General features: G+C 41.7%; 1 protein-coding gene across 4 annotated transcripts in view; it reads left to right on the top strand.

The window, feature by feature from the left end:
* mprip (myosin phosphatase Rho interacting protein) overlaps positions 1-13,203 on the top strand; it is a 50,616-nt gene that overhangs the window by 35,520 nt on the left and 1,893 nt on the right. For 2 of the 4 annotated variants that reach the window (XM_054601285.1, XM_054601286.1), the window contains exons 13-23: positions 681-790; positions 1,249-1,816; positions 2,306-2,431; positions 4,094-6,664; positions 9,501-9,648; positions 9,850-9,967; positions 11,284-11,443; positions 11,532-11,645; positions 11,829-11,915; positions 12,010-12,172; positions 12,998-13,083. In XM_054601285.1, coding sequence (XP_054457260.1) covers positions 681-790; positions 1,249-1,816; positions 2,306-2,431; positions 4,094-6,664; positions 9,501-9,648; positions 9,850-9,967; positions 11,284-11,443; positions 11,532-11,645; positions 11,829-11,915; positions 12,010-12,172; positions 12,998-13,083 — 4,251 coding nt within the window. The remainder of the gene's footprint in view (positions 1-680; positions 791-1,248; positions 1,817-2,305; positions 2,432-4,093; positions 6,665-9,500; positions 9,649-9,849; positions 9,968-11,283; positions 11,444-11,531; positions 11,646-11,828; positions 11,916-12,009; positions 12,173-12,997; positions 13,084-13,203) is intronic. The other 2 variants (XM_054601287.1, XM_054601288.1) reach the window with 2 other exon arrangements.

Below are 13,203 nucleotides of genomic sequence, written 5' to 3'. Positions count from 1 at the left end.
GAGTAGAGACTAATTCCGAAAAAGAAAATATCCTTATATTAACATAGAAAGACCCCATGCCGCATCCTCATCACCAGTGAATCACATGTCGACGCCATCTCCACTGTGTTTGGCAGGTCAATGACCTAACATGTCGTTATCACGTCAGAATATTGTAAAGCGGAACGGCAGGAGCAGCTTACGCTATTTTGCTTTAAAAAATGTTTAGTTTTCCACCGGTGTTGACTTGTTCGACTGTGTTCAACCACTTTCTTGTAAAGGTCAGCTTTGCAATATTTGCTCTTATCCAAAAACCTGTTGATATACAAGTCTTTCATAATGCTAAAAAGAAAGTGTGTTTCTCCTTTTTTTCTTTTAGACATGCCTCTCTACTCCAGCTTTACAAGCTATTGGCTAGTTGCTTTGTGTTCAAAGCACAGAGCTGGTCATAAACAGGAAAGAGGCATTTTGTGAATGAGCAGTATACATGTCCAAAGAATGCTCCTAAAACAAAATAATATCAACATATCACACATGTCTTAATCGGAAAAATCTCCATTTGAAAGCCCAATACACATGAATGGCAAAAGGGACGTCATTTTTTGTTGAAAAAACGAGGTTGGGGATTTGTGAAATTTAATTTTTATTACACATTACATATATGATCAGGTTGTAATTTCATGGTGCTTTTAAATGTTTAGACCCAGGAGGGAGCGCACACTCTGTCGGCCATGACAGCAGGTATACGCAGGAACTGGATCCAGGCCATCATGAAGAACGTCAGACCCTCCACTGCCCCGGATGTGGCAAGGTCAGGCCAACTATGTCTGCTCTAATGCGTACACTTTTCAACTAGGATAGATGATTCAGCCTCTTAATATGGAAAGATGGTTAAGCTGGAGGCTACAAAATTTACTAATGAAGGCATTATTGGATACATTTTCAATTGATAAATGATTATTATCAATAGGTGTTATATACATTAAAAGTGGCTCCAGCTAAAATAAACACAGTGAAGATAATACCTTTGCCAATATTTAAAGTGTTATACTGGCTAATAAAGCTAATTGAATTTAGTTTATAGTGCTGTGGAAGTAACAGCCAACAGTAGACATTAGCCAGAGGCCAGAATAGCAGCAGATTGTCTCCAGCAACTGCAACACAGCCACACCCAGTGGACTTTGTGATGTGGAGAGCATCTTTTTGGACATGGCCAATGAGCATTTAGAAGCTCAAACTTACATGCTTGCCTTTCTCACTGCCTTCCAGCTCAACTGAGGATCACGGCTCCTTCTCTCTTTTGGAGGGTCTAGTTAGGCCAGACGTTACCCAGGACTCTCCCTCCTCTTCGGCTTCATCTGTGGACAGAGAATCCACTCCCGCTGTCACAAAGAGCAGGGCGCGTGAACGCAGAAGAGAAGGCCGCTCTAAGACCTTTGACTGGGCCGAGTTCAGACCCATTGCTCAGGCATTGGCTCAGCAGCGGGCCCAAGAGGCCGAGAGCCTCCAGGCAGACCTGGGTGAGCTGGAGCGCAGTCAGAGAAGAGAGGAGAGGCGGAAGAGGTATGAGTCTGTGACTAGCTCTTCAACAGAGCAAACTGCGGTAAAAGAAGGGGGGGGGGAGCACTGTGGTAGTGGAGAGCTAGTCAGACAAACCGATTCATTAGGTCCCACGTCTGTGGTGAGGCAGCAGAAAGTGGAGGAGGTGATTGAACAACACTGGCAACAAGTGGAGAAGACACCCATACGGGAGGAGAGGAGAGTGCCTCTGCCATCCACTCTGCAATCCAGAGATACTGTGGAGCTGGAGCAGCTACTGGAGAATTACAAGGAAGGGGTATGTTTATTATTTTATTTTGGCTTTAAATAAGTGATTGCACTCACAGCAAGTTGCAAACCATGGTAACCATAAGCAGAACATAAAATGGAATAAATGAGTCTGACCATTCACCCATTTAACATTTAGCCACATTTCTCCGTTTTGGTTCCAGTTTTCTAAAATTGCATAACTGTTCATGTGACTTTATACTGTCTGTTAGCCGTCTGTCAGCAACAAAACTACCTGCTAGCTTTCTCACTGAAATGAAAAAAAGGTGTCTGTAAGTGTTTCAGTTCTAAAAATGCAAACACAGTTAGCAAAATACACAACCAAAAGCATGCAGAGAGCATGTTAACCAGGACAAAACCAGACTTTCACTTTTATATTTTCACCAACTCACAGAAGACTAATTTACAAAAAATTCACCCTTTCAAATTGTGATTTTTTTTAAAAATATGTTTGTTTGTTTGTTAACTATTCCAAACGCTCCCCCTGCTGCTCCTGCAGATACAGGACCTGAAGTCACAGCTGGAGAGCTGTCACCAGCAGCTCCTTGACTCAAACAAGCACAGGCAGGAACTGGAGCTCCAGCTGAGAATGGCTCCGGACGTCCGAACAGGTTACATCTCTCCGGTAAGTTCTAAGTCTCTGTGTATTCAGTGTGCATCTGGATCGGTCTGTTGTTACTCTACTATGATGGGAAGTCCTGTTGGAGATTTCCCTGATATATAATCAATAGAGCAGTGTTTTCTTCTCCATGTTGTAACTGTCATTGCATGTTGTATTTTATTGTAAGAAAACATCAAACAAACAAGCAACAACATGGCTACAGATATGTGCCTTTGCATGAGTTCATTGCATGTAAAAAAACATTGATATTTTATAACTACATTGGCTTCTACTAGTTAATTTCCTACCTCTGTATGTATGCACGGTATCTGAACTCGTATTAGCAGTGGTTGCGTTATTGCGTTGATTATGGACCAAGGAACTCAAGTTTGGTTGATAATGTGACTTTCTGAGGATTATTTTACTCTAAACAAAAAAAGAGAACAAAAATTGATTTTAAATCAACTGCTAGGAATAACGTTTCCATTGCACATAATTTACATGTACACCAACGTTTACACCTTAGCTAAGCCTAAAAACTTCTTACAGTATTGACTTTTTTTTCAATATGACTTTCTTTATTTGTGTTTTTTCCGCTCATTTTTCTATTCAAGTTCAAGATGTGAATAGAGACACACTTGCCATGTGACAACCATGCCCCCTTCTTAATTTACAGTTCAAATTAAGAAAATGGAAAAGCGCTAATGGGAAATTTATTTGAGGTTCTTATGTTTATTAATCATCATTTACATTTGAGATGATCCTGGTAATATTTATTTATAATAGTTGATCACTTTATTTTTGAATTTCAATTAAGAGTGATATACTAACCTCTTTGATCACAGTAGCTCTACTTTCTAAAATGTTTGGCTCAACTTGTATGAAAAATAACCTCTTGGCTTGACTCCTAATTTTTTTGCATGCATGGAAGTCAGATTCTCATCTTCTATTAACTGCTATACAGAACGGCCATTTGTTGTTCTGTTAAAAATGTGATATTCTGTAGCTATGTATTGGCATACATGTGTGTTGTTTGAAGAATTTCGGTGCTTGTGTGGATGTATGGATGTTTTTGAGGCTGAATATTCACTTTTATAGGTGATTCAATTGGTTATGGTTGAGGTCAAATTAGGCTCTGCTGTTAATAGATTATAGTGTATTCAATTTTTGTCTCGTATTTGTTTGAGAAACACTTGTAATGAATTATGGAGAACGTTTATAAGTATATTTGGGCATTTGATTTAAGTCGGCTAATACTATTCACTATCTCCACTCAGAAAATAATTGCTTTGGTGCAAGACATGAGCTTGGACAAGAGAACCTCAGAAATGTGTTTGTAGGACCTGGTATGCCTTCCATCCCTGAGTAAACCATCTAACAGAAACTAATATTGCATTACTTAGCACATGAAGTAACTTTTAACCATTTAATGTGCATGCTCTTAACTAACTGAGCCATTTAATCTCTTTCCTTTGCTTAGAATTTACACCATTTAAACTTAAGGGTATCTTGAATTTGTTTTGAATCACTGTGAATGTACACAGTTTGGGATTTTGTGGGAAATCTTTTTGTAATGTCACTTTTTGAATGGGGGAAATAATTGGTAGTGAAAACCCTGAAAATGAATAGCAAGCTTTATGTCTCCCCTGCTGTGTGTTAACCAACTGTCTGGTCCCCTTTTCCAAGCTGGAGCCCCCTTTGGGTCTGGAGGCTGATGTGACGCCCCAGACGAAGAGGCCTGAACTGGTTAGTTCTCAAGCACTGAGTTTAACAAAGAAGTACCGGGAGACCAAAGAGCTCCTGGAGCTGCAAGAGCTGAAAAAGCGTAACATGCAGGCACAGCTTGGCCTCTCGCTTTCTCACCTACCCATCAAGGAACCTTACTTTTATGAACCCCCAAAACCATCCATTGTGGAAGGCCCTCCCCCTGAAGTTGTTCAAAAAACAGTTAGCTTCTTGTTGCAGGACAGCACAGAGGCAATTCAAGAACTAGAAGATTTGTTAGCTGGTAAACCTCTGTCCCTAACGGAGCTGGCAAAATTGTTGAGATTCCATAGCTGTAATCAAGAGACAGCAGAGACGCATCAACTTTATAAGCTCCTGGAGAGCTGGAAGTACCAGCAGGAGATAGAAACATTAAAGAAGAGTTTAACCAGGGCAGGAGAAAGCATCCGTGAGTACGAAGCCCGTCTTCTTACAATGGAGGATTTGGTGGGGAAGGTTCAGAAGCCAAGTTTTGAAAGCCCTAAAGGCCCCTATGGCCCCCTCTCAGAAATTGACAACCATTCAGAGACAAATGAGATGACAAATGGGATGCTCGCTCAGAGGATAGAACTTTTGACTAGTGAAAACGTGGCATTGAAACAACGGTGTCAGGAGATAGTTAATCAGCTGACTGAGGCTGACAGAGAGATTGACAGACTGAAAGTGGAACTGATCGGTGAGCATGGCGGAAAACAGCATCGCCTGGTCCTGGAAGAGCTGAAAAGACTGAAGGCTGAATTGGCTGAAAACCAGGCAAACACTTTAGACAGAGAGTATTACGAGAGGGAGCTGAATGAAAAATCCTTGAGGCTTCATGAAGCTCTGATTACGTTGGAGGAGCTTGACATAACCCTAAAAGACACTGAGAAAAAGCTGCAGTTGAAAGAGGCCAAATTAAAAAGTCTGGGCTTCCAAGCTGATTATGAGGAAGATGATTTACACCAGAGAGAGCAAAACAAAGAGCTCCCCCAAGCCTCAAAAGCAAAGTTATTTGAGATGGAGGCAAACCTTCAGCCTACAGAGCAGCGCTGTTTGGAACTTGAAGCCAGAAATAGGGAACTACTCACACTAAACCATGAATCTCAGAAAGTCAGTAGAGAGAAGCTAAGAGAAGCAGAAAACAAAATAAGAATGCTACAAGAGAAGACAGGTAGAGTTGAAAAGACAATTAGTGAGTGCGTTGAGGCAGGAGAAACGCAGGTTGATGATAAAGGACTCATAAAGCAAGTAGTTGAAGAGATTGAGATGAAGTCAGAGGCGATTCATCAGGTTTTAGAGATGTTAGCAGAGGTAGATGTTAGTGTAGAGAAAACGCTCTGTGAGTTAAAAAGCACTTTATTTGGTTATTCAAAAGAAGAGCCACTCTGTGTGAATCAGAAAGACATGAGGTTGGTAGTAGAGGCAGAGTTCTGGAGCCAGCTGCTGGGTTCCTCTGAAATCCAACCAGAAGAGAACACAAACAACTGTGAAAGAGGTGTGGTAAAACAGATGATGGCACGGAAGTGCTTGATGCTCCTGACTAGAAGGATTTGTCCACAAGCAAAAGCTGAGAGTGAGCTAGTGACAGAGACAGATTTTGCAGCCATGTACAGATGGCTTGATAATGAAACACATGCTCTGATTCTTAAAGAGTTAACAGAGACCTTGGAAGCCAAGTCAAATGTTTTAAAGCAGATAGCATCCAATGTGAGATTGGCCAAAGATAACCAGCTTGTGTCTTTGGCTATAACAAGCTTTGATTTTGATGGAGAACAGAAAGAGTCCTCTCAACATCTGTTTGATGCTCTAACTGAAGCCCAAATGTTTTATGTGATCACTAGGCTGAAAGTCCAACATCAGAAAGAATTGAAGCAAAAGCAGACAGAGGTACAGATTGGTAGTTTTGATTGTCTAAATTGTCCTAAATTGAGAGAGGCCACCAGAGACCTGGAGTCCAAACTGGCAGATCTTCAGGGTCAACTATCTGAGGCTTATTTGAAAAGCGCCGCAGGGCCACAAACATTGGTCCAGATCGAAGGACAGCCCATAGACTCACTGGACAAATTCATTAAGCTTCATGACATGATAGCCAGGCATAGGAAGGAACTAGGAGAGGTTAAAGACTGCTACGAGCAGGAAGCTGAAATGCTGAAGAATGAAATCGCTAAGGCCGGTGAGACACTGCGTCTTCGTTCAGAAGAAAATGTGAAAGAGATCGACTCTCTGACTGACTGCATGGAGAACCTGGAGAAGAAGCATGAGACGGAGAGGACAAACCTCATGGAGAGGTTTGACCAGGAAATGGAAGCGCTGAAAAGCATGATGAGACCGGCAAGCCCAGACGAGGACACACCGCCGCATCATGCCTCGGCCCAAATTCCCACTCTGAAGGAACGCATTCAAGAGCTGGTCACCCAGGTCTCAGTCATGACCCAGGAGACAAGACGCCGCCGAGAACAGGGAGACATTACGACTCTGCGGCTGAAATACGAGAAAGACCTGGAACACCTGAAGGTGGAAGCGCTCCTTGTCCTTGCTGTCCTCCATCTGTGATGCCTTGTGTTCCTTTGTGGCATTCCCTGACCCCCCTTCCTTCCCCAACCCCCTGTCCCCCTGATCACCCGTTCAAACTATTGCTGCTCTTTGTTCTGTAAACCGCTTTTCTTCTGTGTTGCATGAAAACTAACCTGCTCTAGGTTTATGTGATCGTTGACGCTGCAGTAGTCGTGTACTGAGGAACCCATTTTGTTAAATTTTAATCAGTGGTAGAACTTTGAGTAACTGGAACATTTAATTATCAACAAAAGAAAAATTCAACAGAAGCGATCTGATTCTTTTACACTACCTCATCATATCAACCTCTGAAATGAGTTCCTCTGGTCATAGTTCAATGTGCTTTTTATTCTAACCCTTGACTCAATAAGCCACATTTTAAATTGTTAAAAGCAAAGAATTTATCCTTTTTAACACTTTTGTGTTTTTAGAATTATCATTCAAATTATTTCAGCTATGAACTTCATTTTTATGGGTTTGATCTCTCTCCTTCTTTGGCTGTTTCTACTAACAGTTTAATCTTAATCCCTATTTTCCCTGAATAACAGTTGATAACAGCATTTCAATTATTTGACCAAGTCATTTTAACTCGAGGTCTAGTTACCGGCTTTTTCTAGTAAGCTCTCAACTGCATCTGGCGGTCATTGGCAGGAAATTTAGTTGTCGTCTCAGTTGTGATGATGTGATCCAAGTAAGGAACTTGTGTGATAAAACTCCATAAAAACAACTTCATTTACTGGTGGAGGCAGTAAAAAGTGGTTGAAATATCTGGAAAAAGCTAGCGGGCAGACCTCGGCTACTTGGTCAAACCACTATTCACAAGGAAATAAACAAATCTTCAAGCGTAAGCTTTAGTACCTTTTGTCATGATACAGATCAGTTCATCCAACTAACAGAAATACACATATAGCTTATTTTGTGCATTTAAAAGATAAGGCTGGTGTTTTTTCTATATTTCTTCTACAGTCAGCAACTCCCATGAAAAGATCAAAAGCAACAATGTGTTTGGCCCGCTCTCCGGGTACCGCTAAGTTACTCTTGATGAAAACAAACGTTTCCAGATTTTGCTGCTTTAAAAACAAATTTGTATACATTACTCAATAATGGGGGAAGAATTTATTGGGAAGAATTTATTAGAAATTTGTTTATCACCAAGTTAGTGGAGATTTGTTAGCAGCTATTATTTAATCAAACAAGTCTACAAATACTGCAGGGAGGAAGAGTAGGCAGCAAAAACACAGGGGACTTTTATTGTGAAGAATCTTTAGGAAATGAAATGTGTTCATCCACAGTTTTACAGCCTCTCCTTTGACCACGAAATATTTCAGATCACTATCCAACCAGGCAGGTCACATTGAAGTGTCAAGTCTGAACACACATATACAAGCTGAGTTCTGATAAGGCGTCCCTAGAGAAGACCAGTGTAACCACTGCCATAGTCGTCCAGTATGTTACTACTTTCTCTCTTCCCCCTCCTGTCTGTGGCCCATTGGTTCCTACATAAGACATGAATCTGTAAAAACAGTTCAGAAATGGATAGTGTTTTTTGTTTGTTTAGTTTTTTCAAGGCTCAGGCTTAAATACAAGGCTATTTTTAGTTTGTAAGGTTATGTCCTTTTTAATTTACATTAATCTCATAGATTCAGGTTGGAGGGTATCCACAAATCAAAGAAACAACATTTTATTTTTAATATCAAATCAAAGTTTAGACTATAATTATTGACTCGGAGCAGTGAATTGTCAGTTTTCGTTTTGTTCTGTAGATAGTGGTAACTTTGTGACCCTTTATACTTGTAAGCAATGCTATGGATGCTCAGATATTCATCTTATGTCATAGCTAACTAATACTCTGCACTTCTCTCAGTAGTGAGTCCATGGCCCCAGCATAACCCAGGATATATTTACACACAAGATACAAACCTGACATGCTTTAAAAATAAAGCTTGTGCGTGGTCTGATGAGAGAGCAGGATGTTTATGTTGGTTCTGTGGGGGAGACGTTTCAGCCCGTCACACTAGCTTCCTGGGCCTGAGCTCTCAGGGGGCTTTATCCCGATGAAAACACACTGGTCCTCCATTTCTGGTGTTTGGCTGGAGCTAGACCGAGTCAGATACAGGGACAGGGGCTATGGCACAGCCAGCAACTGAGCCCTCAGATTAGTGGCAGTGAAAAGAGGCCGGAAGCAGGATGAGGTTTTTAGTTGGGCTCGTGGAAAGGCCATTGCAATCACTTCTTGTGGGAACTTACACTGTAGTTATTATAGCAGTGTAATGGCTTTTGCTAGCAAAAAAAGGCCCTGTGCTGAAGAAAGTTTGAACTGCAGTGTCTCAGACGGCCGGCGAATCATGATTGTATTAGACTCTGCTTAACCCCACATTCCATTAAAAAATGTGCCCTTAGGGAGATTAGGATTTGCACATTAGCTGAAGGCTCCAGCCATTATTCAATAAGGATTTTATAAGCATCATCAGCGAATGTTTTGCTGTGGGTAGGAAAAGTCAGCACCCACTTTGTTGCCCCCTCCTCTCTCATTGTTTATGCATTCCTTCAGTGTGTTGTGTATCCTGTCGGTCCTCTCAACCCTTTCTGTATTCACACAGTCTCCACTTTCTTATAGCTAACAGGCTGTAGCTTGCAAGTTATTTGCTGGACATGAATGAGGATGGTGATGTGCGCTGGCTCATATTGTAGGGCCCAGGGTTTGTTCCTGCTCGGCTTTCATGGTCAGGAGAACCTTTTGGTCCATGTCCACATGGCCCATGAACTCACAGTGGCACATTGTTTTCCTGTCTCATAGGCCACCTGTGAGAGGGGCTTTGCTGCCATGGAAGAGTCCCATCAGAAGGTAATAGATGAGCTGCAGAGGAAACACCAGAGAGAGCTGGAGAACCTGCAGGAGGAGAAGGAGCGACTGCTGGCAGAGGAGACCGCAGCCACCATCTCTGGTAAATATCATCCTAAATTCAATAACCTTTGACCTAAAAGGATAAACCAGAGATAGCACAGAGCTGCTATTGTGGTCATTTATTATCCCTATGTGATTTCCAATGTGTTTCCTTATTTGCTTACGCTACCTTGGTAATAAGACAGTTATATAATAGATTATTAAAGTTGTTTGTACTTATTATAGCTTTTTGTTATTTTAGCAATTGAAGCGATGAAGAACGCCCACCGGACAGAGTTGGAGAAGGAGCTGGACAAAGCTCGCAAGGCCAACAACAACACCGAAAACGCCGACATAGAGGAGATTCGCAGACAGCATGAGTAAGTTGTCAATGCTATATATGAAGTATGGGCTTTAGAACAAGACTGATGTTGATCAAGAATCTCTGATCATCAATGGTGTTCTTGAAATACAAAGCTACTGTCTTAGTCTATTGATTAAAATGACATAAACAGTAGTGTTAAAGGACCATCAGGACAAGTACAGGACAGTGTCCATAATGAGTAGAAGGGCTGACAGTCAAAAAGCATGCAAGCATAATTAGTTAGTATTTACTGGAACACAACCCACAGAGAGTTCCTATCACGTCACCAGACAACTCAAGACAAATATTTGATCACAGTCAATCGTAAAAACGCTGCATTGACAAGCTCTATATCCATTAACATTTTTACATTATTCAACTTTTTTTGCTTAGTTTATAATATTTTCATAATGTAATAACTTATTACTCTTGTGACTATGTTCTTACATTATGTGCTGATTATTACATAACAGCGTATAAGAAAACACAAATGCGACTATAAATCAGAAACTGTTAGTCCAATCATTACAAAACTCTCAGTATTGTTTCATGACGATGTTGAACCACGTGTGTGAAACTGTTTTTAAATAGCTCAATAGGGGGCACCACTAGTTCCAAACACGTGCATGGGCCTGGTGATAATTTGTCATTAAATCAAGGACAGTTTTTCCAAACATCAGCAAACTGAGGGGATATTTCAAATTCTGCTGTTGAAACGTGTCCCCAAAATGTTTCAGAAATTCACCAATAGGGGGCAATGTTGTTGCCGAAGAATAGTATGGGTTGATGCAGACGCTTTGTATATTTTCCTGCTTTTTGCTTGGTGAACCAATTGTAAAAAGATTTATTGAAAGATTTATTGTACTTTCAAAACTCTGAAATATCAATACTGGCGTTGGTCTCACTAATCCAGAACCTGATTGTACTCTCAGTTCTCGCTGTGCTTTTTTAGGACTAGGCTGACTTTGCTTTGACTAAAGAAGGTGTCATTTGATCTGAGAACTGATAAAGAGCCAAAGTATCAGATGTTGCAGCTGTTGCTCATGCCTTGCTGTGATGTGTGTTGCTGTACTCTGAGTTGAAGCTCACATGTTGTGTTCAGCATGCTGTAACACTGAACTTTGAGACAAGTGTAGGTGTTGACAGTAAATCAATAGAAATAAATCAAACTGGAATCTGGAACTGGAGAAGCGCTGACTCAGGACAGTAAGGTTGACTGGTTCACTAAATCAGAGTCTGAACATCTAGCATTATTTGCACCCTTTTACTCCTGAACCCAAACTAGTGGTGTTAGGTTTTCTGTCAGCTTGGCATTTTTTTGTTTTGTTTTAGGGAGGAGCTGTGTTCTTTCCAGCGGGAGATCGAGGTGTTGTCCGAGCAGTATTCCCAGAAGTGTCTGGAAAACGCCCACCTGGCCCAGGCGCTTGAGGCCGAGAGGCAAGCCCTCAGGCAGTGTCAGAGAGAGAACCAAGAGCTCAACGCACACAACCAGGTGCAAACACACTATCGAACACAATCACTGGTACACACAAGAATACCTGCTTTTCTGCTTAACTTTTCTAAGCCTCTTTTTTTTTTAGGAGCTGAACAATCGCCTGGCAGCAGAGATCACCAAGATGCGCTCTATGACATCAGTGGACGGAGCGGGAGACACAAACACCACAATACACGGGAAAGAGCTCTACGAGCTAGAAGTAAGGTTCAAGGAAAAAAAACGCTTCAAAGCAATGAAATATTAAAATATGCATAAAACACTATATACAATTTTATTGTAATATTAAGTCTGTACCAGTGAAGTTTTAAAAAGCAGCTAGTTCTCCTGAGGCAGGTTGTTGCATCTGTTTCTCTTCATTTGTCATTTCAATGTTTTTTTCTAGGTGATGCTAAGGGTGAAGGAGTCCGAGGTCCAGTACCTGAAGCAGGAAATCAACTCCCTGAAAGAGGAACTCCAAGCTGCCCAAAGAGTACAGTGTTTTTTTGTTAATATAGCACTGGAATTCCTAGCTGAGAGACGACATGAATATCCTTAATCTGAAATGCCCAACAATGTGTTTTCAGGACAAGAAATATGCCACAGATAAGTACAAGGACATCTACACAGAGCTGAGCATTGTCAAGGCCAAAGCAGAGCGGGATCTGGGCCGGCTCAGAGATCAGCTGCAGCTGGCTCATGAGGCTCTTGGGGAGCCGTCGCTGGAGGAAGGGGAGCGAGGAGGATATGGTATGAACATAGAACCACAGTGGGCCTTGTGCTAGGACTATTTCTGTGATGCTTCCTTGTACAAGTGGTCCAAGTAACATTGATCAAACTCTCTCAACAGCACACTTATGTGAGCTGATAAGCATAATTAATGCCCCTGATTTGTTGCACCAAAAATGCAGCACAAAAGTAAAAATTTGAATTCCATAGAAAATATCAGAGCAGTGGCAAACTGGCAGAAATTTAGAGGGAATGGTTGGACCTGAAGTTAAATGTTAAAATATGTCTTAAAACGCAAAGGGGATCATGACTGAAATGAGAAACTGCTGAGGAAATACTTTTCAGCTGTTACTGAACAGGACTCAAGATGGCAGTTTTCAGCTGGGCTCCGGTCTGGTTTTCCTCCTCACCTCTTTAGCTCTCTTCTGGAGAGAAACTCCCTAGTAGGGGGGAGATGATGGAGACCCAGTTTGCTAAACTGTCTGGATCATGCCCACATGCTGTCCACACCTCACTGAGATTCCAACTCAATGTGAGCCAGGCCACCTCGGCATGTGCTCTACCTGATTGGATCCCAACAAGGGGATCAGATGTGGGAGTGTACAGACTTGACGGTTAAAATGCGTCCAGGCATGATGGGAGGAAAAAATGTGTTGTAACGAGCAAGTGGTATCACGGCATGGAGATAATTTGACAAGCTAATTTTTGCCAATCAAGAACGAATGTGGTGGCTCTTACCCAATGGCCCATTGTGTGTGGACTAAATTGGCATCCAGTACACTTGAGGACTAGACCCTTTCTCTGTTGTTTCCCTTTATTTAAACTATGGCACATTTTCCTTCCTAGATATCATGAAGTCCAAAAGCAACCCTGACATCCTCAAGATGGCAGCTGCTGCAGCCAAACGCTCAGAGCGCACCATGAGGTCAAAGGTGGGTTTCCTGTAGTCCATGAAGAGTCAAATCAATCTTTCTTCCCACTGGGGCTCATGGAGCTCTATCACCCATTGTGTCTTATTGCTCAGGCAGCAACAGGCTCACAACTGACAGAGC

Source organism: Anoplopoma fimbria, chromosome 7 (assembly GCF_027596085.1).
Source record: "Anoplopoma fimbria isolate UVic2021 breed Golden Eagle Sablefish chromosome 7, Afim_UVic_2022, whole genome shotgun sequence".
NCBI classification, from domain to species: Eukaryota; Metazoa; Chordata; class Actinopteri; order Perciformes; family Anoplopomatidae; genus Anoplopoma; species Anoplopoma fimbria.
Note: the sequence above shows the minus strand (reverse complement) of the source record. Positions and strands in the feature narration are given on the sequence as shown.